Below are 26,899 nucleotides of genomic sequence, written 5' to 3'. Positions count from 1 at the left end.
TCTTGTGCATTCTCTTGCTTCTATTTTCATCCCCATTTTTTCTTTTATTGTTACTGTTGTTATCAAGTATGTTTTATTCTCCGTCTTGTTCACATTAATTTTCTATTTGTTTTTAATGTTTATAAGATGTCTTCTTTCATATGTGCATGTTATAATTTCATGGTGCGTGTTATTTATTTGTTGTATTGCACTTCGAGCTGCCTTTCTTGTCTGAAAGGTGTTTTACAAATAGTTAATTTATCATTTTATTATTATTATTATTATTATTAGTAGTAGTAGTATTTTCACTGTCAATGATTAATTAGAAACTGAGTCATACAGATAGGCAGTTCTCATGCAAATGATGCGCTGATAAGGAAAAATTGTTGCGCGCTCTCCTCTCGTGGAAACGTGTTTGATAATGTCAAAGAAACATGCAGCAGTCGCCCCAACAGCAAATCGTTGGTAGTGATGATGTTTGTCAACAGGCAATGGCAAATAAACGTAGCTCAACGCCAAAGCTGGTTTTAAAGCCTCACTGCCTTTCTACAGCCACTGTCCCCTGCACATAGCCCTGCTTATCCAGTGTAGTTTATCTAACCATTTATGGGAACAGAGAATTTAATGACTAAGTGAGTACACTTGGGCGCAGCGAATTTTGGACGATGCAATCACCAAAAATTGGACCAATCAGCAGCTGCACACGGACGAAGGAACGTACGCGTTCACGGGTACGTCGCGCGGTCACGTTGTTGGTTCTGTCACGAGCTTTATCCTAGGCACGGAGTGGAGGCTGGATAATCTAAACAGATCAATTATATAGGCTGTCTTATTTACCAAATTTACCGCGCGTTGAAACGAACAGGGCTATACTTTCATATCCCTGGCTGGCAGTTAAGACTCTGCTGAGTTAATCCGGTCAACCGGTGATGTTTTCCAGTATTTGATATTGCTAGCCAGCCAGCTAGCTAGCTAGCTGTTAAGCTAGCTTTACGGTGCGTGACTCGAAGTAACTTAACGGTATATTTTCGATCGTTATTTTCATTAGCACATCCGACTGCATTCATCGTTGAGGGATCCAAATAGTGGGTGGTTTTAACTGAAGTGATTTTTTACTGTAGATGTGCTGCACGTAAATTCTAATCTTAGCTAGACAAGGATTGAATGAAATAACGTTAGCTTATCATAGCCAGCGGAAACGAGCCAGTCAACACAGATAACATTAATTTGTCCTGCTGGCTGATCCACCGCCATCCAGCTAATCTAGCAAATGCTATTGCAGCTAGCCACGTACAAGCGTACAGTGAGCTTGGTAGGTAACAGTCAGTCATAGAGTTGAAGTGCGACCGGACCTTCGAAATAGCTAGCTACTACCAAACGCCAAGTTGGCCATATTCCATTCCAGTGTGAAACGCTGACCCACGTCAGTTCATTTTTACGGATAAGGCCTGAGTGAGGACAGAAACCTTCAAAAATGCCGGCTGTGTCGAAAGGAGATGGAATGCGCGGATTAGCTGTTTTCATTTCGGACATTAGAAATTGTAAGTGACATTTTATTTCATTGTACTTGTGTAACGTTCGCGTTAATTCGACGCCACTGGCATCAGTTGACATTAAGTTACTCGAGTTGCTGGCAGTACCCTGTTTCGTGCTGTAACGTTAGTGAAATGACGTGGGGCCACCAAAGCGGTAATCGCCTCTTAACTGTTCGCTAGGTGTCTTTTTTTCACTAGCCGCCAGCTACTCAGTAATGTAACAATTAAAACTCAGGCGTTGCCTGTAACATGACCGTTTTACCTGTACTTGCTGCAGATCCAATGGTCTGATGCTTGGATGTAGGAAACGAGGCCTTTTGTTTTTGTATGTTGACGCTTTGGTCAAGCTGAGACCGTAAACAGCTGTCCATTATTAGAAATGAAGATGTCTAAATAAATTTAAGATCATTTTACAGTTGAAAAGCTGTGTTTATGTGACCTTCTTAAGATAGCAACACGACAGTCAACACAGTTTCATAACTTTACTGTAAGGAGGAAACCGCTCTGTGAGCTTAACAGGAGAAAACGGACAGGAGGACCTCAGCCTCATCTCTCCTCAGATTGAAACCCCTGCCATACTGCATTAGCAAGCACAAACCACTGGCCACTATTAAATAGGGAATCGTGAAATAAATAATTTTTCATGATTATGTAAATGTTGATGATTTAATATTTTTGTATACATTTGCAATATTGAATGAATATTCCCTGTTAATATTTTAAAATTAGTTTCCACTACATGTGCCAGACTTAATTGCTGTTGATGGAGGTTTAGAACTACTAAGATGATAAACTAAGTGATCAAGGTGTCTGTTATTGTATATTTTGATACAGATATACCATGAATTCTTACTTAATTATGGCCGGTAGTGTGGCCAGCACAAACAAAGCTGGCTGATAATAATAGAGGCTGGATTAAAAAAACATGGAAGATTGAAAGGCCCCATTCAGTATTTCATAATTTAATAATTTTCATGATGTAGTTATGGAATAGAAAAGATTTCTGGAAAATCTGAAAAGAAAATGTTGATTGATAAAATAACCTGACAGGAATGTATGTTTATACAAGTTTAAGTACCTGACAAAGTACGCTTAGGTATCTGTAAACAGTAAGCTACCTGTCATAATGGCTCTAATAATGTGTTGCTTATGGAAATATGAACTGATACCCTGTCCTTTCAGCCCTTATTAATTGTTGGCTATTACAGTGTTTGTAAAAATTTAGTTTGGTCTGAGCAGTCATAAACAAGGTATGTTCTTTCTTTTCCTTCTAGTTGGAGTGAAACTGGCTATTTCTGTTGATTTTGTGACTGCTGTGAAGGTTTTTCAGATGTGCAACTGTGTAGTTTTTAAGCAGTTTGTGTGACACTACATCTTTGGATCACTGTTTATAATCCAAATCTGCTGAGGAACCTTATGGAGCTTTGCATAGCCCTCTCATTAAATTCATTTTAGCTTGAAGAGATTTCCATTTCCCCCCTTTAGCCTTGCTTCTTGTCTTTAATAAAGCCAAATAGACTCCTTGACAGGTGTAACATTATTGTCATTATTTGTGCATCTTCCACAACAACATACTGTTGCCAGCTAGTCCCTTCAGATGGAAACTTGTGGGAAGTAGTTTTTGCCATCTGTTATAAAGCAGAATGAGAGTCTTCATCTGCTGGCTGTCTTGGTCTGACTTACTGCTTCACTGGCATGTTGGAAGCAGAACTTACTGTCTGTTGTGAGTCTGGCTATAAGAGTAAATGTCATGGTTCTGGAGGTCTGCCTGATTGTGGCTCCTCTTTCCACAATCATTTAGTAACAGTTAAGTTCCACTTAACAAATTAGCGTAGAGAGCAAAAAAATAATTAAATAAATAAATACTGCGGTGAGACTGCATATTGTGCCTTAATGTTTTTGTTATTGTAATTGAAATTCAAATTACAGGCATATTGAGCATGATGTTGGTGTGCTAGCAATATGTGTGCTAATGCTCATAAGTAGCAGTTGATGCATTGCTGGGTATGTAAACACAGGTGAGTGTATCCGGTTTAAATACAAGTTGGTGTTGTGGAATAGCTGAGTTGCTTTAAAAGAGGAGTTGGTAAAGTTTGAGAAACCAGTAAGAGTAAACTAGATTTTAAAAGTATACAACTGCTCTGCATTGTTAACTCTTTCATGTCTCATTCACATATAAGAAAACGCCCAACATTATCACAATGAAACAGCAAACATGACTTAATACTCACAGCTGTCAAGCTAACATATTAATATTGGGAAATTTTGGCTGCACTTTGCCATTCTTGTGCCACTAGCTTGGTATAGCTTTATCAGTATATCTGCCAAACCTTGTGGAGGACCCCAGGCATGCACAATGAGTGCACAGGCAGAGTGCCTGCAGTTAGACAGGTATGTTGGTAGACAGGCTGGTGGGCCATCATTTCATTCAGGTGGTTGGAAGATGGGTTTGATACAGGACTTCAACAGCCACAGATAATGTTACCAGATTTTTATATATATATTTTTGTCCAAACATTAGATCACTTAATTGTTGTCCCGGTGTAAAGAGAATTTCAAGACATGGAACAAAAAATGTGTTTAATGTACTTTATCTACTCCAGTGTTAATCAACCAAACACCACAGTGTTTTGTCTCACAGATTTTGTTTCTCATGGAATATTAATCAACTCCATTTCATATGGTCTGCAGCCATCCTTTTTGTCATTACAATGGGCTAAAAATGAAAAGCCTTTAACATTGTTTTGTTTTGCACATTGCCTCGCTAATAAGACATAGTGAGGAGAGAGAAATGTCTTGATAGCAGATGCGCTGGCCTCGGAGCTTGGTGAATCCAGGTATTTTGCCAAGCTGTGTGTCAGAACTAGAAGTCACTTTCACTTGTATGCTCAGCTAGTTTTTCATGTCAGCACACACAAATTGAATTCAAGGCTAGGAAGACATTTTGGGATTTTGTGGCAGTCTTGTTTACTATATTGGAGCTAAAATACAACAATTAGATGAATACACTAGATATTTATCAGAAAGGGTCTCATCCTGAGCACTTGGTTGATGGTGTTGAGATGGTGTTCTTTTTGATTCTTGAACTCAAAAATATGTCTTTTTATAACCAGGCCAATCGTGTCCATATTTTTAAATTTGACATTGTACTACTTCCTTTCCATCAGGCAAAAGCAAGGAAGCAGAGATCAAACGGATCAATAAAGAGCTGGCCAACATTCGCTCCAAGTTTAAAGGGGATAAGGCTCTGGATGGCTACAGCAAGAAGAAGTATGTCTGCAAGCTGCTTTTCATCTTCCTGCTTGGCCATGACATTGACTTTGGACACATGGAGGCAGTCAACCTGCTGAGCTCCAACAAGTACACTGAGAAACAGATTGTAAGTCTTTTACTTGTGTGTGTGTGTGTGTGTGTGTGTGTGTGTGTGTGTGTGTGTGTGTGTGTGTGTGTGTGTGTGTGTGTGTGTGTGTGTGTGTGTGAGTGAGTGATGGAGTTTTTATAAATGCTCAACATTATTAATGATTTCTTTTCTATGATACACCTTACTTACATTTATGACAAATTTATTATTCACTCCTCTGTGCAGTACAGTCAGTGAACCTGCAGTGCCTAGAGTAGAATCTTGTAACACTGTTTTTTATATTCTGTGATGTGACAACATTAGATTTCCTCACAGTGGAAGAAAAAAAATTAAGTGCGTTCTGATCATTCTTAAATATAAAATCCAAGAATATATCCTTTTTAGTACAATAAAACATTGTTCTGGTTTTGATGACAATACCAAACTTTGAGAACTTTCACTCAGGTGGCAGATCATTTAAATGATCAAGGGTTAGGGTTAGGGCTGGGCGATATGGCTGAAAACTATCACGATATAAGTGTTTTATATCGGTCGATATTGATAATTATTGATATTTTTTATTACCTATTTAAAATAAGGACCAGGAGAAAAATACATTCAATTTAAACATTTTTATTTAAAATTTAACCTTCCTCTGATTATAATCCCCTCAGCTATCAAGGCAGAAAGGAAAGGAAATGTCAACACAACCATGGAAAACACTCAAATAATAAATGTAAAAAAAAAAAAATGTAAAAATGTAAACGGAGAGAAACCTGAGAACTTCTTTTCTGCAGGTTTAGTGCAGGAAGTTCACAAGCTGATTCACCTTCTGGTGAATAAAATGTATTCAAATATGTGCAGTGTTTTGGAAACACAGCAGAAACTGAGGTAGACGTGACATCTGTAACATACAAACAAACAAACATGATAGACAGTACAGTAAGACTGACTGAACTATAAAACCAGCCTAGACATATGAACAACTTCAGTCACTCTTCTTACTCTAAACATACATGAACTATTCAATTATATTTTTATTGCAAGTGTGTTTAAAAAAAAAAAAGCACGTGTAAGAGGTGTTTGTAACTTGGCTTCTCCACAGTGCTCAGCGGAAGCATGTCTTTAGCTATATGATATGCCGCTGCCTCTGTTATGTCTTCGTGCCTTTTAGATGATTTGTCATCAGGCACTGAAGCAGATACCTCTGCATGGTGGTCAGCTGCTTGTGCGGTGGTGCTGCGGTTGCAGATGTTGGACATTGGCAAATACGGCTGCGCTCCAAAGAGTGAGCGCGGCTAAGGTGGTTAAACAAGTTTGTGGTGTTACCGGTCTTGGTGGGGACGACAGTCTTGCCGGTTACCTGAGAGCGAGTGCCTTTGTTCATGCAACCAACCTCGCTTTGCAACTTCAGGTTTCTTCTGATGAAGAAAAAAAAAATATCGAATGTTTTATCAAATGTATTTTTTATTGATATTGATGACGTGTCTATCATGAGACATATCGCTATCGTTTTATCGCCCAGCCCTAGTTAGGGTGCAGCCCGACAATTTTGTCTGATATATACTATACTAAAAACTGTATTCTCGTTTGTTGTCATCCTAGTTGGGCTCGATATTTAAAAAACAAAAACAAAAAAATTGTGCGTGTGTGTGTTTGAAACCCTTTTTATCAATGCCAAATTTGCCATATCACTAATTCAAACGAACCTATGCTTGAAATGGCATTACTTAAGCAAGTAGTTGATGCCAACAGTGGTACAGATTTCATCATCCAAGAGGGGCTGAAGAATCTGACCATAGATTCATTGCCAAATTTGGGACTTGATAGACTATGGTTCAGCTGTTACTCATAACGCCCTAGTCCTAAATTACAGGTATGCAATCATATGGGAGTCATTAGAACAGCGTATCAAACACTGCTGCTCTATTGCACCATAGGTTCAAAAGGTTGATTACTGCCAGTGTTGACAGAACTGGAGATCAGTGACCTGTGTGTCATCACCCATATACCCATAAGTATCATGCTAGGTATTAGCCAGTACACAATGTTGTTTTAATACTTACAGTACTTTAGGAACCTATCTAATCCACTGTGTTTCAGGTCAGGTTCATGGTCATATCCAACTAAGTGGCCTTGAGTTTCAAATGTGTGTAAGCACAAAAAATCATGGCTTTGATTTTTAGCTTGTGACCTGCAAGCTGAAAACGCTGTGAAATGAAGATACATGTGACACATTTTTTATCTTTTTTTTTTCTCCAACACGTTACATTTTAAATAAAGAGATATAAAACAATGACAATAAGCTTTAACAATATTTGAGGCCATTTCATCCAACCATCGCTTTGTTTTTACAGATTCGTTCTTAAGTAGCAGAGTGAGTTAGGAGAATTTGTGGCATATCTTGTCCTTTCTGGTGACAGGATTTTCTCAGAGATATTAACAAAAATTACTTGTGATCCAGGCATGTTGTATGAGTCATGTACAGATAATCTGTCTTCCCCACCAGGGGGAAAACACTTGTTTGACTTAAAAATGATAATGCCTTAATGCCTCCGAATTTAGTTTAGGTATGATGCCAAAATGAATCTGCCCCCCATTGGAAATATTTATACATTGTGTAATGCTCTAAATGTTAAAGCAGAACAAATGCCTCAGCTACTGCGACTATTTCCTGATTCTGTATGGTGGTCCGTTTTCTCAGGAACAGGAAATGTTGACTAAGCAGAATAATGTTCAGTCAGAATCTCGATTTCAAGTGGTTTGAGGAGTGACTCCTTGAATACCTTAAACAGCAGCAGTGTTTCCAACAGGTTTTTGTGAAACATCAAAAGTTAAATTCATCAATTTAGTTCTTTTTGAGAACAAATTTAAGAGGCTAGATTTGTGAAGATCTTTGTGCTCTTGTAAACAATTTTGTGCTCAAATAAACAATTTAATCATGAACACTCTGGTTGTTATGGTTGTTAAATGCAGGTCAAATGGTCAAAATCCCACAAAAAAATAGATGATTGACTCCTTTCCCAATACCAGTGGATGAGTTTTCCTTTTTGGTTTTGTGGTCAAAGTAACACACGTGATGATTAGGGAGCAGTAGAAAGCAGCATAGAAGACAGTGACAATGTTATGATGGTTACTTTTTCATATCTTTTACTTCAGTCTCTCTTTCATACTCAACACCCACTGTATGATTCCCCTTGAATCAAGAGAAGCTCTCTCATCTCACTGTCTTAACAGTGTTGCTATAGGCTGTAAAAAATAATAAGTAATGTTGATGGGTATTTGTGTGTCAATGTCCAGAACTTCAGTTGGCATAGGGTTTGCACTGACATTGACATTTTGCGAAAGACAACAACCACGAGATGTTAGTTGGTGTCAGTGGATTTTTTGTCCAGTGTGAAAGAACTATTAGATTTATGCAAAATACCATAGTGTTATGCAATTTGAAATTATTTGGTTTATATGCCTTAATGTCCACAAGCATGAACCATGTGTCTGTGACATTCTGTCAAAAAATATACTGATGGTGAAATGCCAAAAAGCATTTTTTTATGGATTGTTTTTCCTTTTCTGTTGAGATAATTGGGATCATTTGAGATATTCCCACCAGATTGGAATTGTTGGAGTAACCATTTGGATTGCTTGTACTTACTATTTGAACCAAGTCATATAACCAAGTGGTTTCCTGCGTGCTTTAAGCATATCCATTCTCTCTCAGTGGAGCTTCTGTTAATTTGCAAGGTGGTTTTTGTGATGTCCTCCAATCCATCAAAGAGCAGCCCCCAAATTCAGAGCAACAACTTTGCTCCTTTGTCACCGCTGATCATTTGTATAATGCCTTGCATTATCTGTGTTCCTCTTTAACATAAATATGCACCTTTGTCATTCACTCCTAGCCGCTTCAATAAGGGAAAATCCCCCAGCAAAGAAAGACATAGGACATATATGTGTAGCCTCATGAAATGCTCGGAGAAAAATATTACACGGAGCTCGTTGTTGTTCTTCATTCAGCTTGTTTCAACAATTAGCAAGTTGGTAACTGGACTTTTCCACTTGACTAGCTTGCCTGTTAGCAATAGCTTTTGCCACATTTGTGTGCTCCTTAATCTTTTCATGTTTGTCCAATAATGGATGATTGAAATGTAGAAAACACATCTGTTTTATCTGTTAGGTGTGGATGTGAATCTTGCACCACATCTCGCTGTGGAGATCATTAGCTTCAAGTGACATCTTGGTGTCACTTTTCAAACAAGTCTTTTCTTCTGCTTGGACTGGTTTGTCTTTTCTTTGTAGGTGGCTGAGCATCAAAGTAGTAGTAGTAAATAAAATGTGTGTATATTATGTGTATGATATATACACAGAAGTGGCAATAATAACAGCTATAAGAATATTAGTAGAAATATGACTAATAATAGTCTATGAAAGTAGAAGTACATGGTGTGTTCCTTTTTGATAAAGCTTATAGTAAAGGCTGACTCAGGCTTGCCTTGGACCAGCCCTTTGTTATGCTGCTATAGGATTAGACTGTCGGGGGAAGTTTATACATCACATACACATACAGTCTATCATTAGAGCTGTCACTGTTAATGTAATTTTACTTCTCTCTCACTCTCTCTCTCTCTCGCTCTCTCTCTCGCTTTCATGTGCTTGTATATAGAGTGTGGTCTGTACCAGCTCTATATGGAAAGTGTCCTGAGACAATTTCTATTGTGATTTGGCACTATTAATTTAACGCACTTAATTTAATTGAATGATAGTGTATTTATGTAATAAAAATATATGAATATAATAATAGTGTAAATGTGACTAATAAAATAACAGCAGTCAAGCAAGGCCATGGTATTTGGCCCATTATCCACAATCCAGCCACAGCTATGATCCATGGAAACCTGTGAGACAAGAAAGCACGAGGACTCAGGCGAAAAAGCCAAGTTAGCAGCCGCCATCAATTGGACATGAATGCATACAGATAGAGGCGGAAAGAAAGAGAGTGAGGACCTCAGTACATTATGGGAAGTCCCAAGGTAGTCTGACCCTATAGCAGCATAACTTGGGGCTGGTCCAAGGCAAGCCTGAGCCAGCCCGAACTGTAACTCTAAGCTCTATCAAAAAGAAAGTTTTAAGCCTACTCTTAAGTACATAGGGCGTCTGCTCCCTGGAACAAGACTGGAAGTTGGTTCCACAGGAGAGTAGCCTGACAGCTGAAGGCTGTGGTTCCCATTCTGCTTTTTGGAACTTTAGTAACCTTTTAGGAAGTAAACCTGCATTTTGGGAAAATGATGGTCTGATGGGGTAATAGGGTATCATGAGCTCTTTAACATATGATGGTGCCTTACCATCTAGGGCTTTATATGTTAGGAGAGGGATTTTAAATGCTATTCTAGATTTTCGAAGGAGCCAACACAGAGAGGCTAATACAAGAGAAATATGATCTCCTTTCCAAGTTTTTGTCAGAAAACATTGCACAGTATTCTGGATTATTTGAAGAGTCTGTAGCAACTTTTGAGGACATCATGATAGCTAGGAATTGCAATAGTCCAGCCTGAAAACAACAAATGTATGGACTTGTTTTTCTGCATTGTTTACAGACAGGATGTGCCTGATTTTCGCAATGTTACATAGGTGAAAAAAAATAGCCTTGCAGTTTGTTTTACTTGGGAGTTAAAGAACATCTCCTGATCATGGATAACTTCTAGATTACTTACATTGGTGCTGCAGACCAGGACGAGGCCATCCAGAATAGCTATATCATTAGATAGTGAGTTCCTGAGGTGTTTAGGGCCAAATGCTAAAACTTAGGTTTGGTCTGAGTTTAGTAGCAGAAAGTTACAGGTCATCCAGGGGCCCCATTAATAATGATTCCTAGTGCAAAGAGTTGCTCTTAGTATCTAAACTCTAAGAATGTTCTTACAATGATGATGTTTTCCTCTACAACCAGATCCTAGTAAAGATTAAAGTTATTTACAAAGCACCACCTTAAGAGAGCTCCTAAAGTGAAACGCTGTTAGGAGTAGGGAGGAGGACATTTAAGAGGCTTAAGAGTCTCTTCAGCAGAGGAGAAAATGGTGTAGAGAGAAAGAGGTAGGGGAAATACTCTCAAAATGCTAAGTGACAGTAAGTTGATGAAATACCACAGATAATGAGATAATGTTTGTGGTCGATCTCATTTGAGATGCGGTCACATCTACTACACAGTGCAATAATGGTATAACACCAGAAAAAAGTGATCATAAAATTAAGATAATTGGCAACTGGAATATACAGCAGTGGTGGTCTGGGTCTTTCACAACACTCCATCAGCAGAGTGATCACACAAACAATTACAGCGCTTTCACAACCTCATACTGTGATGCAACTCATCAGGAGCAATTTGGGTTTCAGTGTCAGTATCTTGTCACTATCTTACTTTGACATGGGATTGAATCATTGACCTTCCGAGAAGTGGACATCCGCTCCACCTGCTGAACCACAACCGCCTCAAAGGCTACGTAGGCTCCTTGGTGCCATCCACTGATCTGCATCCTCAGGGACTCCTGAAGTGGTGATCTCCCTGGATGTTAAGAAGGTGTAATCTTTAATAATCTAAGTCAACCTTCAGAAGTTGAGTGTTTCTTGTAGGTTAAATGAACAAACAGATTTTTGTATGTATGTAGTTATCTATTTTTGTATCTATATGTGGCAACCGCAGCTTCCACCAGCCAAACCAGACTTTGTTGTTACCGTGTGGCAAAGAGCAGGCCTGTATAAATTTAGTGATCTCTTTATACATGGCAATTTTACTACTTTCGATGCCCTCTCCATCTAGTTTAAATTACAACATCATAGAGTGGAAATGGCAACATACACCCAAAGCTTCAGCTTGGATCAGTGATCTTATGGTTTGTGGAAGTGGAAAAAATAAAATTGTCAATTAGATGATCCTTTAAAAAAAATGGATCTAAGATGGGCTTGAGTATTTTATTTTGGAAATCTTCAGACCCTTCCTCAATTTAAACCGGAACTTTAATTTTTGCTCCCCTCAAGGACTGCTCATCGAGCCCCCAACACATTGGACAGTAGTGATTAGAACTGAAGGTAAACTAGCTCATTCCATACTTAAACATCCATAGATACCATGACTCCTCACTAAGATAAAGGTTTCAGTCCCTTCCTTTCTCAGAGTTGCTCTGAGAATTTTCTTAAATCACTCCTAAGCTAGGACTCCTTGCTAGATGTTTTAGGCTAAGTTAGGAGCTCTCTGAGCGTACTCTCAGAATAATTGTTAATATGGCCCCAGGTTTTATGTCCTCCAGACATGCTTGAAGTTTATTAAACTGGTTAGTTTTGTCTGGCTTCATTGAGGAGTAGAACTGGGTATCATCTACATAGCAATGAAAATTTATGGAATGTTTCCTGATATTACCTAAAGGAAGCATACATATGGTTAATAGAACCAGTTGTCAGCTGCCTTGTGGAACTCCACAACTAACTTTGTCATGCACAGGGGAATCATCGTTTCTGTGTACCAACTGAAACCAACAAGTAGGACTTAAATCAACTTAATGCGGTTCCTAATGCAGGTTAAGTGTTCCAGTCTGCATTAAAATGGAACAAGACAAGTACAGAGAAAAGTCCTTTGTCTGATACAATTGGAAGATCCATAGTAGCTTGAACCAGTGCTGTCTCTGGGTTATAATGCACTCTAAGTCTTGACTGTAGAAAGTCACACAAATGATTGCCGTCTGCTTTCTGACAGATTTTAGAGAAAAGGGGGAGGTTTATAGTTGGCTAAAACCCCTGGATCAAGCTTTTTAAGAAGAAGTTACAATTAGTTGCATTACAACCGCTTTAAAAGATTGTGGTACTTGTTAGTAAACTTGTTGGTAAAGATGTGGCAATTACAGGTTAAACAATTTTAAGCAGCTTAGTTGGGAAAGGGTCAGAGAGACAGAGTCTGATGGTTTAGATGAAGAAATCATTCAAGTTAATGGGAGAAAAGCAATGTCAATATATTTCAGGATTAACATCTGTTTCTAAGGTCCTTGTTTTTGATAATAAATCAATAAAGGCCAAGAGGTGATGAATTTTGTCTCTAATTAAAATTTTATCATTGAAGAAGCTCATGAAGTGGTTACTACTGAGGGCTAAAGGGATACATGGCTCTATGGAGTCTTGACTCTCCATCAGCCTGACTACACTGCTGAAAAAAAAAAAAAAAACCTGGTTGTTTTTGTTTTCTTCTATTAAGGATCATAGAGTCATAGGCTGCCTTGGCATTGCTAAAGGCCTTCCTATATGTTCAAAGAATATGGCATTGAATCAAATGCCCATTGAATCACTTCCTTAAATTTTGCTACAGCACAGATGTGACACAGATGTCACAGACATCTAGTGTAGGATTTTTTGCGCAATGGCTCGTAGTCCGGTATTAGGAATTCAAAAGAGGATTCTGTGAAGGGGCTACATAAAATATAGGACTTGGGTACATTATAACATAAACCAACCAAATCTAATAATGAGGTAAAGCAAGTACTGAGGCTATCATTGTCAAAGTCCACATGGATTTTAAGATTGCCTTCAACAATTATGTTATCTGTTTTTAGGACTAAACTTGATTTAAAAACTCAGAGTATTTAGATAAATATTCAGAATACGGACCAGGAGCATGGTGCACTATAATAAGATCAGTGAAAAGTGTTTTCCAGGTTTTGTGTGAAAGCCAAAGAACCAGACTTTTGACTGAATTGTTGATTTTAGGTTTATGGTTGATTAATAGGCTATACATATGTGATATATTAATGTATGTGATATATGTCGCATTGGGAACTGACAGAGTATAATTACATAATACAGCACTATGGATTTAATATTAATTTAAGTATGACCAATAGTAGTAGCAGTTGCAGTCAGTGTCAGGAGCGATGGTCCACAATCCAGGTTCAGCCACTATCCATGGGAACCTGCAAGATGACAAAGCACAAAGACTCTGGGGAAGAAGCTAAGTTAAAAACATGCCTTGGTAGGACATGAACAAACAATCTCAGCAACAGACATGAATTCTTCATGACCCTACAGTGTGAAACTGGCAATATTTTTGATGCCACCTACTTGTTAATGTGAAGTTAGCCTTACACTTCACCCAGATTTAGTCAGCATAGGTTCATGATGAGGGAACTGTCGTGAATTGGGGGTTGATGTGTTAATATGTTGGGGCCCCGGTGGGTGTAGTCCACCCCATTAATATCAGTGACCGTGAACTGTATCTTGGAAACATCTCTCAATATACAGTGGGTCGGTGCAGTTCAGCAGCATAAACTACACTTACCAAAATGGGCATTTTGATTTAACACCTCTCTAAAGCAGTTCAACAAGAACTGAACATTAGAACCTCCTTCAAGGTCGGATTTATTGCATGACTGCATTATTTTAGCTCAGTGGACATAATAAATTGTACACTGATTGCATACAGATACTATCATGAAAAGTATGATCTGACACACCCACTGAACACTGCATTTCTTTTTGTGTTTTCATATCTGTTTTTCCAGGGCTATCTGTTTATCTCAGTGCTGGTAAACAGCAACAGCGAGTTGATCCGCCTGATTAACAATGCCATCAAGAATGACCTGTCCAGCCGCAACCCCACCTTCATGTGCCTGGCGCTTCACTGTATCGCAAACGTGGGAAGCCGTGAGATGGCTGAGGCCTTTGCCAGTGAGATCCCTCGGATCCTCGTTGCTGGGTGAGGATGAATTGAGGCTGTCAAAATTGAAATTATGTTTTAAAAATTCCCTCTAAACAAAGCACATCAGTTCAGACCATTCAGATATCTCTATTTTGCGAATTACGTCCGTAAAAGGGTAATCCAATATAATGAGACATACAACTTCAATATTATTTCAACATAAACGTCTTTTAAAAGATCTACACACCTACACATCAGAAAATAAATACATAAAATAATGTCCTAATAATGATTAGGACATCAATTATTATTACTGAGTAATGTTGAATTATGAGCTTGCATCAGCTTGACCAACATTTCAATGAAAGTGATGTCAGATTTGATTGTATCAGTGCATTCTGGAAGATTTCAATGTCTCAGACAGACAGGATGAATTACGTTAAAATATTATCTGATTATGGATGCTATTGTTTTATGTTTTTTGTGTCCACGGAGACAACAGTTTTTAAACTTTTTTCAGTACTGAATGAGAGCGCGGCAGTCAGCAGCCATAAGTGTTAAGTCTAAGTGTTGGCGCACCATCAATGCACATCTACTAAAAGAGTTTGTTTTTGCCATGGACAGGCCCAGATTGTTATAGTAAGTGTCTTACAACATTAAAGAAAGGATCCCCACAGAGATACAGTTTTGTTAAAGGGTAAGATCTATTGTCTTTAGTCAGAAACAGCTGTTATCTCGCTCTCGCCAAAGCCACCAGACTCCATTCACAAAAACATTGATTTTATCATCGTAATAAATTTCATTCAAATGAGACGAAAATGAAATAAAACTCAACAAAATCATCATGGTTTGTCTTTCCGCTGTTTCAGCAGTCATCACTAATTCAGGTTTGGTTGAGGTAAACCCTTAATTCACTGACTCAGGAGAGGAGCAAGAGAGAGGGAGGACATCAGAGAAGCAGTGGGGGAAACACATACATAGACTTAAATATGTTTTCCTGGTGTAAAAAACGTATGGACAACAGAAATTGGTTTTGTGGCTCCTATCTGTCATGCAGTGTTTTCAATGCAGCCGTCATGGTGGTGCTGCCTTTTTGCCCCACATTTTAGTATTATTTTTGGAATGGAATGGGTTGTTTTACAATCTAAACAGAAATTTGGATTTAGAATATTCATTGACAGCCCTGACAGTCTGCTTTAGAGAGTTGAGGAAGTCAAATATCTAAAAATCATCCTCATATGTCCTATTTTTGTTTCTAATGTTTTACTGTGAATATTCTAAAAGAGTATTCTATCACATCAGTTTACATCACTATGACACTTAGCTGCTGGTAATGTGAATGTAATGCACCACAGTGATACGATGGACAGTGTGAAACAGTCAGCTGCCCTATGTCTGCTGCGGCTCTATAAGACCTCTCCTGACTTGGTTCTGATGGGTGAGTGGACGTCGCGTGTGGTGCACCTGCTCAACGACCAACACATGGTGAGAGCACAATTCAGTCCTCCATATATCAGGAGCATAGTTACATGATGCTGCCTTGTATCTGTTTGTGTGTATGCCATTAAATACAGCATTTATAAGAGAATGAATGGTATAGAAAGTGAAGACTGACTAAGATTAGCAAACATATTTTCAATTGTTGACATTGTTTGCTTTTAAAGTCACAATCAAAAGCAGAAGTATCCCCTCCAGCATGATTTTGAATTGATGAAACCAGATGTACCTGTGGTATCAACTTAACTATTGTATGTGAGGGAGATTAATGATTGCCTTCTTGTGCTTGTTTAGGGAGTCGTGACAGCAGCCATCTCTCTCATCACCTGTCTGAGCCAGAAGAATCCAGATGAGTTCAAGACCTGTGTTTCCTTGGCTGTTTCCCGACTCAGCAGGGTGTGTGTGTGTGTGTGTGTGTGTGTGTGTGTGTGTGTGTGTGTGTGTGTGTGTGCGTGTGTGCGTGTGTGCGTGTGTGTGTGTGTGCGTGACACCTGATATTTATCATGTTGTGGGGACAAAAATCTGTTTGTACAGTCACATTGTGGGGTCTCACCTGCGTTATGGGGACAAAATGCAGGTCCCCTTAATGTAAATCATTAAATTTTAGGTTGAAGACTGAGGATAGGGTTACAGGTTAGGTACAGGGTTAGGAATAGGCAAATAGTGGTTTAGGGTTAGGGTAAGGCTCCAGGAAATTAATATAAGTCTATGTAATGTCCCCACAAGTGATAAAAACACAACGTGTGTGTGTGCGTGTTTGTTACCATGCTTTAGCTCATTACCAACACAGTCATATCTGTGCCCTTTAGTTTAACTGTAAAACCAAAGCCAAAGTCTGCAAAACATTTGAAAACAAGTTTGACTCACAGGATTCTGATTGTGGATACTGTAGATACTACTTTCTATACTATACTTTCTGGGCTTCCTGTATGTAGTAAGCTGCGCTTAATCCAGACTGTTAAGTGGTGTCTTGCACAAGTTCAGTTTTGATTCACCATAATAAGTTGTAAGTCCTTCTCCAGATTGTGTCGTCAGCCTCCACTGACCTCCAGGATTACACCTACTACTTTGTCCCAGCACCGTGGCTCTCCTGCAAGCTGCTGCGCCTACTGCAGTGCTACCCTCCACCAGAAGATGGTGCTGTCAAGGGCCGTCTGGTAGAATGTCTGGAGACCATCCTAAATAAGGCCCAGGAGCCACCCAAATCCAAGAAGGTGCAGCATTCTAATGCCAAGAATGCTATTTTGTTTGAGGCCATCTCACTTATCATCCACTATGACAGGTGAGCATTCTTAGCAACAACATTACTTACTCCAGTAAAACAGCAGTGCACTGTCATCAGTGTATCTGACCAGACCTTAAATATTACAATGACCACATATGACTCTAATCTTGGACAGTTAGAATTTTTAATTTTGCATAGATATTGATGAAACTCAAATGCGTGTTCACACTATTTTCACAGATCATCATGTTGTTTTATGAGTTCATTTTTCACATCTTTTCTGTGTTAAAATGATTTTTGTCATTTTGGTTCATTTGTATGAAATCAAATTCAAATAGTTTTGCTTAGTCCTAATCAGATTAAACTAATCAGAGGGAGTTTTCCCAGACTACCATAAAAGTACATTTTGATTTCTGTGTTGCAGTGAGCCAAACCTGCTGGTGCGAGCCTGTAACCAGCTGGGTCAGTTCCTGCAACACAGAGAGACGAATCTGCGCTACCTGGCTCTGGAGAGTATGTGTACACTGGCCAGCTCAGAGTTTTCCCATGAAGCTGTCAAGACACACATCGAAACAGTCATCAACGCCCTCAAGGTGGTGCCTCACACTTTAACTAAAGACAATCACTCAGTAGACATCAGGTCTGAGCAATATTTTGATGATTCTGTTAAACAATTAAGTGTGACAGACTTGTGCCAGCTGACACAATCAAACCAACTTCCATAATACCAACTTCACCACCACACACTGTAGCAGGACAAAGGGTACTGTGAAATACTGGTTAGTTGCACTTGACAGTCCACACAGTTCCATACTTTTCTGTAGGTACTTTCTACCTCTGTCATGTCTACTTTCTTCCATTGTATCACTGTTTGTCTGTCTCTGCAGACTGAGAGGGATGTAAGTGTTCGACAGCGGGCAGCTGATCTGCTTTATGCCATGTGCGATCGCAGCAATGCCAAGCAGATTGTGGCCGAGATGCTCAGTTACCTTGAGACAGCGGACTACTCCATTCGAGAGGAGATGGTGGGTATTAGTGTTCCAAGAAAAAATTTTGTGCCATGCATGAATCTTTTTTTTCTTTCTTAAGTGTATGTTACAATATTCGTCTCTGAATGTCAAGTGGGCATCGGTGAAGATGGTTTGTTTCCACCATCTCTGTATTCCATAAATGAATAAATAATTCTGTGTCCTAAATAAAACAATTCTGATTTGTTTGAAGCAATTTTCCAAAGTTAAATAACAACTGATGCGTCTCTCTTTCAGGTGCTGAAAGTGGCCATACTTGCAGAGAAGTATGCTGTGGATTACTCCTGGTATGTGGACACCATTCTCAACCTCATTCGTATTGCTGGTGACTACGTCAGCGAAGAGGTGTGGTATCGCGTCATTCAGATCGTCATCAACCGAGACGATGTGCAGGGCTACGCCGCCAAGACGGTCTTTGAGGTGCCTCCACAGGAACTCTTAAAATGGAGCTTTTTGATGGCAGCAGTAGATGTAGTAGATACTGTTCTTGAGAAAAACACACATTGTTCTTGTGATGTGGTCATTATCACACCACAATGGTTTTCTAATACTGACTGAAATGTCTGTTGCGTGTATCTGTAGAATATCAAAAGCTGTTGAGGACTGAAAGTTGATGTGGGACGAGCTTTGATCTGATTTCTTGTTTTTCCCATGACCCAAGTTTGCTGGATAGTCTGTATTTCTGAAAAGGTCATTTGGTAGCAATTTGGTCACCTGTGAATGAACAGGTTTTTAAGCAGTTTGAATTTTCATAAAATCAAAGTAATTACATGTTCTGAAACAAGTTTATATATATCTAGTTTATGTATATGTGTATGTATGTATGTATGTGTGTGTGTGTGTATACACACTTATACATATATATACACATACACACATATATATATATACACACACAGATAGATAGATAGATAGATAGATAGATAGATAGATAGATAGATAGATAGATAGATAGATAGATAGATAGATAGACGCATATATTGGTTTTCAGCTTTGTCTCTTGGGCACAAATTTCTACAGACAGATTACGTTACATGAATCTTTTAATGATATTATGGATTGTGGACCATGAAATCCCCATTTCTCCAATTTCCAAATTCTCCCATATTTCCAATTTTATGTAGAGAGAGATTATCCTTAAATTATTGCATTAATGTATTTTGCCAGCAGTCTGACACGTCAGAAAGAAGATTGATGGACGGATGGGATTTTTATACCCAATCATGTCACTAACCTGTTGCTTAACTAAAGAAACAAATGCATGCACATCTGTATAGCAATGCAGGAAAAGCTTAACCCTGTCTTGACAGTGTAACGTCATCAAGTAATTGTGCTATATGAGCCTTATGGCAATTTTATTGCGATTTACATTGTCAGTGTCCTCTGCACCCATTATGGTGGCAGAAACAGCATAGCAGAGAGGAGGAGGAAGTGGAAACAAACTTGTAATTTCAAAATATTGGCCTCTGAATGGGAAGAATTTACAATAAAATATATTCTGTGTCTTTCAAAGGTAATGGTAGTGGAAACACTGTAAACTCTGGCAGTGTGTTTCTTCAGAATAAGAGGACATTAAATGTGTCTTAATTAGAAAACATCAAGTTAACTTATTGTCTTCTCTAGGCCTTGCAGGCCCCTGCCTGCCATGAGAACATGGTGAAGGTTGGGGGCTACATTCTGGGAGAGTTTGGTAATCTCATTGCTGGTGATCCACGCTCCAGGTATGGGTTTTTTTGTTTGTTTATTTTGTTTTTTTTTTGCTGCCATGGCACTAAGGTGACAGTGATATATAGTGACATTGCTGTCCTGTCATCCAGCCCCCTGGTCCAGTTCAACCTTCTTCACTCCAAGTTCCATCTGTGTTCTGTGCCCACTCGTGCCCTTCTGCTGTCAGCCTACATCAAGTTTATCAACCTATTCCCAGAGACCAAGGCCACCATTCAAGAGGTTCTGCGCTGCGACAGCCAGATCCGCAACTCAGATGTGGAGCTACAGCAGCGTGCTGTCGAGTATCTGAAGCTTTCTTCTATTGCTAGCACCGATGTCCTGGTTAGTTTTGATGACCTTGTTCAACCAAACTCAGGTCAGGTTCAGAAATTAATACAAAAATAACAGTTGCAAGGATCTCTGGCTTACAAAGAATGAATTTGCAAGGAGGATTGGAATATGATCTCAGCATGGAGTCTTGAAGTCCTCTTGTTACTGAATGTGCTATACGTAAACTATTATGTCTGTATTTTTGTCACAGCATGATTGTCCTCTGTTCCCTCAGGCCACTGTTCTGGAGGAGATGCCACCCTTCCCAGAAAGGGAGTCATCAATCCTGGCTAAGCTGAAGAAGAAGAAAGGGCCCGGTGCTGTGTCTGTGACAGAGCTGGAAGACAGCAAAAGGGAGGGCGGGGAGTTGAATGGGGGGAGCGACCGGGGGCCAGACACGACCGCCATTGCTGCTTCCAACGCTGTAAGCAGACTGTCTGTGTTCACAAATAAACAGAATTGGTTGGGTTCTTTCAGCTGCCTTTATGCATACCAGCAGCGGTAACAAAAGTACTACATTTTGGAGGCCTTACTACCTTTCCTTTGTTTTCCAGTCCACCCCATCACCATCAGCAGACCTCCTCGGGATTCGTTCTGCTGCTCCCATTGGTACTGCTCCGGCCAGTGCTGGCAGCCTGTTGGTAGATGTGTTCTCTGAGGCAGGGCCTGCTGCACCTTCTGCTGCTGTGAATGATGACGGCTTCCTAAGGTGAAAGGTCATCTCTTTATGAGCAGATGTAGAGTCTACCATAAGCCAAAGTCCAGTATGAGTGTCTGAACAAAGCTTGCTGATAATGCTATCAAGCTGGCAGAGGAAAGAGACTCTGTCTGCTTGAGACAGCAGTACTGTAGAAATGAAATGAGACAAAATCAAACTTGCAGTCCTACCTCTAACATGCATCCATGAAATGAGATGCAGAGACAGAATCAGCATGCAGTGTTGTTTATGACAAAAGATGAGACTAAAATGTAGATTAAGAAATAGTCCATATCAGGACTGTCAGCAGTGTGTGTGTGTGTGTGTGTGTGTGTATGTGTGTGTGTGTGTGTGTGTGTGTGTGTGTGTGTGTGTGTGTGTGTGTGTGTGTGTGTGTGGGTGTGTGGGTGTGTGGGTGTGTGGGTGTGTGGGTGGGTGGGGGTGTGGGTGGGTGTGTGTCTGTGTCTGTGTGTGTGTGTGTGTGTGTCAGTAAACGTAAGTGTCGGTTATATGTGGGTGGATAGTGAGGTGAAAGTGTAGTGAGGCAAACTGCATGGGAAATGCTAATGTTTCAGCTATATTGCAGGTTTATTTAAAGCGACAGTAGGAGCTTCAGTATAAAAGTAACACGCTAACTAGCTAAAAGTCATATGCCTTGCGGTCATCAACAGCAGCCTAGTATGCAACTAATACCTGAACAGCAAACTTACTAATGTATTTTGCCATGTATTTGCGTCATAGAAATGCTGTGTTTATTTGTCCTTGTCGTTTACCATCAAAATTAATTTGAGTTGATTTGGCATCAGAACAAATCTGGATGTATTCCTTAAATTGATACCATCAGACCAGACACTTTCTGCAAGGCTGCAGTCTTAATCATTCAGCTGGTGTTTTTCATCAGATAGTGATGATATGTAATGTGAAACAATTTTGACTAAAATATACTATGGATAACTATGGATAATATTCATTTTCTGCACAGTAACCTCAAGGGCAATGAGATACCAGCATAGTGAGTAGCAACATAGTTGGTGGTTGAGCCTGCCAAATAGGCTATGGATAATTACAATTTGAATTCATGTTTCTACATGTTCAATTTTGCAAGTGAAAATAAGCACTGTAAAGTGAGTGACTATGTAGCCTGTGTTTTTAATCATGGGTCAGGTCGTGGGACTTTCATTAATGGGATGGGGTGGGTTGGGATTTGACTTATAGATAATTGCGACTAACAATTCGCTTCCAGTAGTGATCTTTGTGGGTGTGGGTTTGTAAAACTGGACCTGTGCAGGACTCTGCTCTCCTTTGCTCTTGTAGCTGACTGGGAACCCAAATTGAAGGATGCAAGTGCACGTGGGTCTTCCAGCTCCTGTGTTTCATTTGCATTCACCAAAGTGTAACTGACTCACACACCATTAAGCTTGCTGTGCTCATCTCAGCACATGTTGCTAATGGCATACAGCTTAAGTTTCCAGGCAAAACTCTAGGTTGTGAACTTTGGTTACATATTACGGGCAAAAATCCATAAGCGTGCAGTCTGCGTGCAGCTGTGTGCACTGGAAAGTAACCCCAGTATCCCATATGGAGGGCATGAATACACAAACCGTTACAGCCCTGGTGTCTGCCGATACCAAATCCGAACCAGTATTGTCCTACAGTCGCTGATGATTAAATACTGCATCCGACTCAGACACATTGAAATAACAGTTGTAGCCCACTTTATGTGATATATCTTATTTTTAACATGCTACTTGTTCCAAATACTAAAGGTCTTCATTTATATGATAAGAATGAAAGATTAACTAAGAGAATGCAACCCCTGAAACTGAGACACTATCCTCAGGATCGGCTCAGGACATGTCTCATTTCTACTGTACTGCTGCCTTCACTCACTGCATGAGCTGAAGTAATAGTCTGAACAAATAGTCAAATGTTTAGTTGTTATTTAGACTTTGAAGGGCTATTTTGTGTCAGCTTTGGTTTAATTTGGATTTGGTGTGATGACTCATTGCTGCATGCATGCATGCTTTCTTCTAAATTCAAAATCAGAATTGGCAAAGTATGCATGCACATAAAAGGAACTGACAGACACTCTGATACTGGACTGGGCAAAACAGGTCTTGGACTTTAATGGGGAAGCACCCTAAATTCGAAAGTACTCGTGTTTCCTGTTTTAAAATGTTTATTGTACATAGTTGTGGTGTTTGTTGTGTGTTTGCTCTAGGCTACTGTGCAACTAGTTGTAATGTGTCCGTGCTGGTTGTTGCTCACTTGGTTCTGTCTTTCATTGCTCTATCTTTGTCTAATATGGACCTGTCAACCACGAGGCATTTGTAGTCAGATACTGCACGATTTCTAAAAAATATCAGAACTGTTTGAAAACCTAACCTAATCAGTCTATCAGAGCCCCTACTTTCACTCCTACTCCTACTGTCACCCTCCATTCACTCTTTTATGTTGGCTAATTTTTGTTTCGGAGGTGTTGCTGGCTCAAGGCAAACTATGTATGAAGTTTTTGTTTTGGTTAGTATTTAGGTTATTGTTGGATATATCAACTTGATAATCTCTACTCATGAGCATGCTTATTTATACAATCACAGATTGTCCTGGGAAACGGATAACACAGTTACAATAGTCACAAGTCTGTTGCTCCAACATTTTAGCTGTTGTTGAGCTGGATTGTTCGCTATTTTTCCCAAAGATGGATGGTACAGCAATGTCATCTTGACCCAGAGACTGGGCATGGGTGCCTAGAGACATGACAGACTACATTTTGATCACATGATCCCCAACCAATTAGAGCTTGCCATCTGTCACAGAATACATGTTGTCATCAGAAAGGAGGTGCTAGGGGCCAACTTCCATGAACAAGAATTTAAACAATGGCATCGGACGTGACGACCAAAAAGGAAAGAAAAAACAAGAGTCTGTTTCTCATTTCCTGGCAGCACCAACATTGTCATCCCTCTTACGCTTTGCGATGTGAATGGTTTAGTGAGGAAGAGCAATCTGTGCTTCAATTGGTCAGGGTAATACAACATGATGTGGAATTTGTCACATTAGGTGAGAGAAGGCAAAACAATTCTGCTACACTGGTCTTTTGTCAAGATGTTATGAGAAATCACGCATATTGTGATGGTTGTCGTCCACTCTTATACACTACTACAATCAAATGTTGTGCCTCACATCCATTTTTCTTCCCAGTGCCCTGTGCCTTTACAAGTTGGGCTATTGCTGATATTGTCTAATCTGAATCCAGCATAACAGTGCTTACAGCAGGTGAAATGGTTCTAGAAAGCCTTCTCTCATCTGATATCTTTGCTGTTGTAAGGCTCAATCATAGCAGAGGAGGAAAACCCAGTTGAGCATTTTGTATTCATGGTTGGCAGGTTTGCTACACTTGTCTGTTCTTTTTATCTTGCTGTGTATGTGACTGTCTTTCGTCTTTTTCTCTTCTTCTCTTCTCTCCATTTCCCTCTGTGTGGCTGGGTGTGCGTATGTGTGTGTTTTGATTTGAATGTGTCTGTCTCCTGTCCTCTACCGTGATTGGACATTGACAGAGATCTGGAACAGCCCACTGAGACCTCTGATTCCCTATTGGTGGAGGGCTCTGGTGACTCAGAGTAAGGGCCCAGCAGTAAACTACAGAATTAGCTACAAAAATACAAATATGGCACCTCCACATAGTTTTGCTAGGACATGCTCTTTATCTTTAATTGAACATGTCATTGGTAATATACACCACACTGAGTGGGTAGCTTGGTGCACGAGCCATTTAGGTTTACATAAAAGCACCTGCCTAGCCCTACATATACTTTGATGGCTTTTAACATTTTTTAGAACTGAAAAACAATCAGCTGTTGTGACTTGCATTTCCACCAGATGAATTGAATACAGTAGAATAGAGCAAAAGTACCACCAAACTCAGCAGCTCTCAAGAGCTTTTTGCCTTCGAGCTCATTGTCATGGTTGTATGGCTCACAAATCTCAGAATCAGGTGTATTGCCAAGTCTTGTTGTTTTGGTGCAAAACAATGAACATAGTAAGTAGAAAATATAAAGAAAGATAAAAGAGTTGGACTCAGAGTGTACAGCATGACAACTACTATATCCAAACTACTTGACTGTGACTAGCTTTCTGTCAAGCTAATGCTGTGAAGTAGCCTGACCTACTAAAGTTTTAAAGTTCATGATTCCTGTGCTCTAAAGCAGCTCAAAGTTGCTAACTATGACCATATAAGATTTGTTACCAAATTGGTGTGAGCACTTAACGTGCAAACTGAATATAAAAGCCTATTATCGAGTAAGCTTTATAGTTTCCTTCTTTAAGGAAAGAATTTTATTTGTTACGTCACATTAAGGGAACTGCGTATTGATGCAATTTACTGCATGTTGACCAATGAGCCCACCCTTTATTTTTTTTCTCCCAAACAATGCACGTTTTCATGAAATGGAAAGAGGCAGTACTGCAGCAGTATGACCAAGTCATAAGAAAACCCTCACAAGAAGGATGTGTAGGAGAGTAGGAGAATGCTTTGGCTTAGCCATGTTATAAAAAGAAAAACTACCATTCAAGCACAATTTCTACTATTTTCCTTACTAGCTAGCTTTACGTCCAAGTGTAGCACACATTTTAACTGAATTTTCAGAAAATCAGCCAAGGGAAATGCTAAATAATGTGCATTGCTGTCCAGTATTGATGTGTGCATATCATGAGTTGAGTACACCAGCGTGAACATCTGGTGGCAATAATTTTCTAGTCGGTGCCATTAAATGATTGTAGGAGAAGAGGATACAACAAGATGACAAAATGAAAAGAGGGCCAGTCATTGCTCAAACAGTGAAAAACAATGAAGAAAACAGGATGGAAATATGACATTTCTGTTTACTTAGGAAATTATACACAGGACATTGTAATCATTCAGCAAATATAATACCAAGGTGCAAACTCAAAACCCTAAACTAAATCTCAATGCTGCAGCTGTTGTAAAGTAGGGCAAATGTTGTGCACACACATTTTTCACACAAAAATGTTCATAGTATCAAGCTGTATGTATAGACTATGTATGTGCTTCTTAACTGTCTGAAGTAGAGTGCAGTCTTTATGCATTCGGACAGTGAATCGTTTTGTGTTTTGGTTCTGTACTCTCACACAGGATTTCGAATGAATCACTTACTGAGGTGAAAGAGCTATTTACACTGCTGTTGGACACACAATGTGTTCACCCAGACTGGATATAAACACTGTCTAACTGAAGCTGAAAGTCTGTGCTTTACCAAGAGCTAGTTTCATTTCTTATGCAGTGTGTTTAGGTATAGAACCGTTAGAATTCGTCCAAATACATACTGACTGCACTGGATATTGTACTGCACTGCATATTTGTTACACAATATAACTACCCAACAGATACCTTTGTAATGACATCATTTTTGTACAAGCTGCTTTTACTAACCTCTGCATTTTATCTTTTTTATCTTTCTTTCTTATTTTCTCATGCTTCTCTTAACCAATCTCAATCACATTGTTGCTCTACCCTGTGTTGAATGGGTGGCTTTTTCATTTCCCATTTCTGCTCTATCCATTCCTTCCTCATTTGTCCTGTTGCCTATCTATATCCATCCCTGCTCTGTCCTGTGGGCTGTCTTCATCCCTGCTCTGTCCTGTGGGCTGTCTTCATCCCTGCTCTGTCCTGTGGGCTGTCTTCATCCCTGCTCTGTCCTGTGGGCTGTCTTCATCCCTGCTCTGTCCTGTGGGCTGTCTTCATCCCTGCTCTGTCCTGCGGTCTCTCAGCTCTGCTCCTCCCTCTGAGGATCCTGCTCCTCCTCTGTCTGAGGCAGACGAACTTCTCAACAAGTAAGGTCTTTCTCTATGTATAAGTTTTGTCGTGTCAATAAAGATAA

The 26,899-nt window shown here is 39.6% G+C and overlaps 1 protein-coding gene across 3 annotated transcripts in view; it reads left to right on the top strand.

The window, feature by feature from the left end:
* Window positions 1–721: 721 nt before the first annotated feature.
* Window positions 722–26,899, top strand: part of ap2a1 (adaptor related protein complex 2 subunit alpha 1) — a 35,965-nt gene continuing 9,787 nt past the window's right edge. The window contains exons 1-15 of one of the 3 annotated variants that reach the window (XM_070980365.1): window positions 722–1,520; window positions 4,682–4,893; window positions 14,382–14,575; window positions 15,874–16,003; window positions 16,310–16,411; window positions 17,038–17,297; window positions 17,665–17,833; window positions 18,128–18,265; window positions 18,506–18,688; window positions 19,892–19,989; window positions 20,086–20,317; window positions 20,541–20,729; window positions 20,860–21,014; window positions 24,560–24,622; window positions 26,790–26,852. In XM_070980365.1, the coding sequence (XP_070836466.1) occupies window positions 1,454–1,520; window positions 4,682–4,893; window positions 14,382–14,575; window positions 15,874–16,003; window positions 16,310–16,411; window positions 17,038–17,297; window positions 17,665–17,833; window positions 18,128–18,265; window positions 18,506–18,688; window positions 19,892–19,989; window positions 20,086–20,317; window positions 20,541–20,729; window positions 20,860–21,014; window positions 24,560–24,622; window positions 26,790–26,852 (2,255 nt within the window). In that variant the 5' untranslated portion in view covers window positions 722–1,453. The remainder of the gene's footprint in view (window positions 1,521–4,681; window positions 4,894–14,381; window positions 14,576–15,873; window positions 16,004–16,309; window positions 16,412–17,037; window positions 17,298–17,664; window positions 17,834–18,127; window positions 18,266–18,505; window positions 18,689–19,891; window positions 19,990–20,085; window positions 20,318–20,540; window positions 20,730–20,859; window positions 21,015–24,559; window positions 24,623–26,789; window positions 26,853–26,899) is intronic. The other 2 variants (XM_070980366.1, XM_070980367.1) reach the window with 2 other exon arrangements.

This window comes from Chaetodon trifascialis, chromosome 15, assembly GCF_039877785.1.
Source record: "Chaetodon trifascialis isolate fChaTrf1 chromosome 15, fChaTrf1.hap1, whole genome shotgun sequence".
Classification (NCBI taxonomy): Eukaryota; Metazoa; Chordata; class Actinopteri; order Chaetodontiformes; family Chaetodontidae; genus Chaetodon; species Chaetodon trifascialis.
The sequence above is the reverse complement of the archived record's forward strand: the minus strand, read 5'-3'. Positions and strand labels throughout refer to the sequence as shown.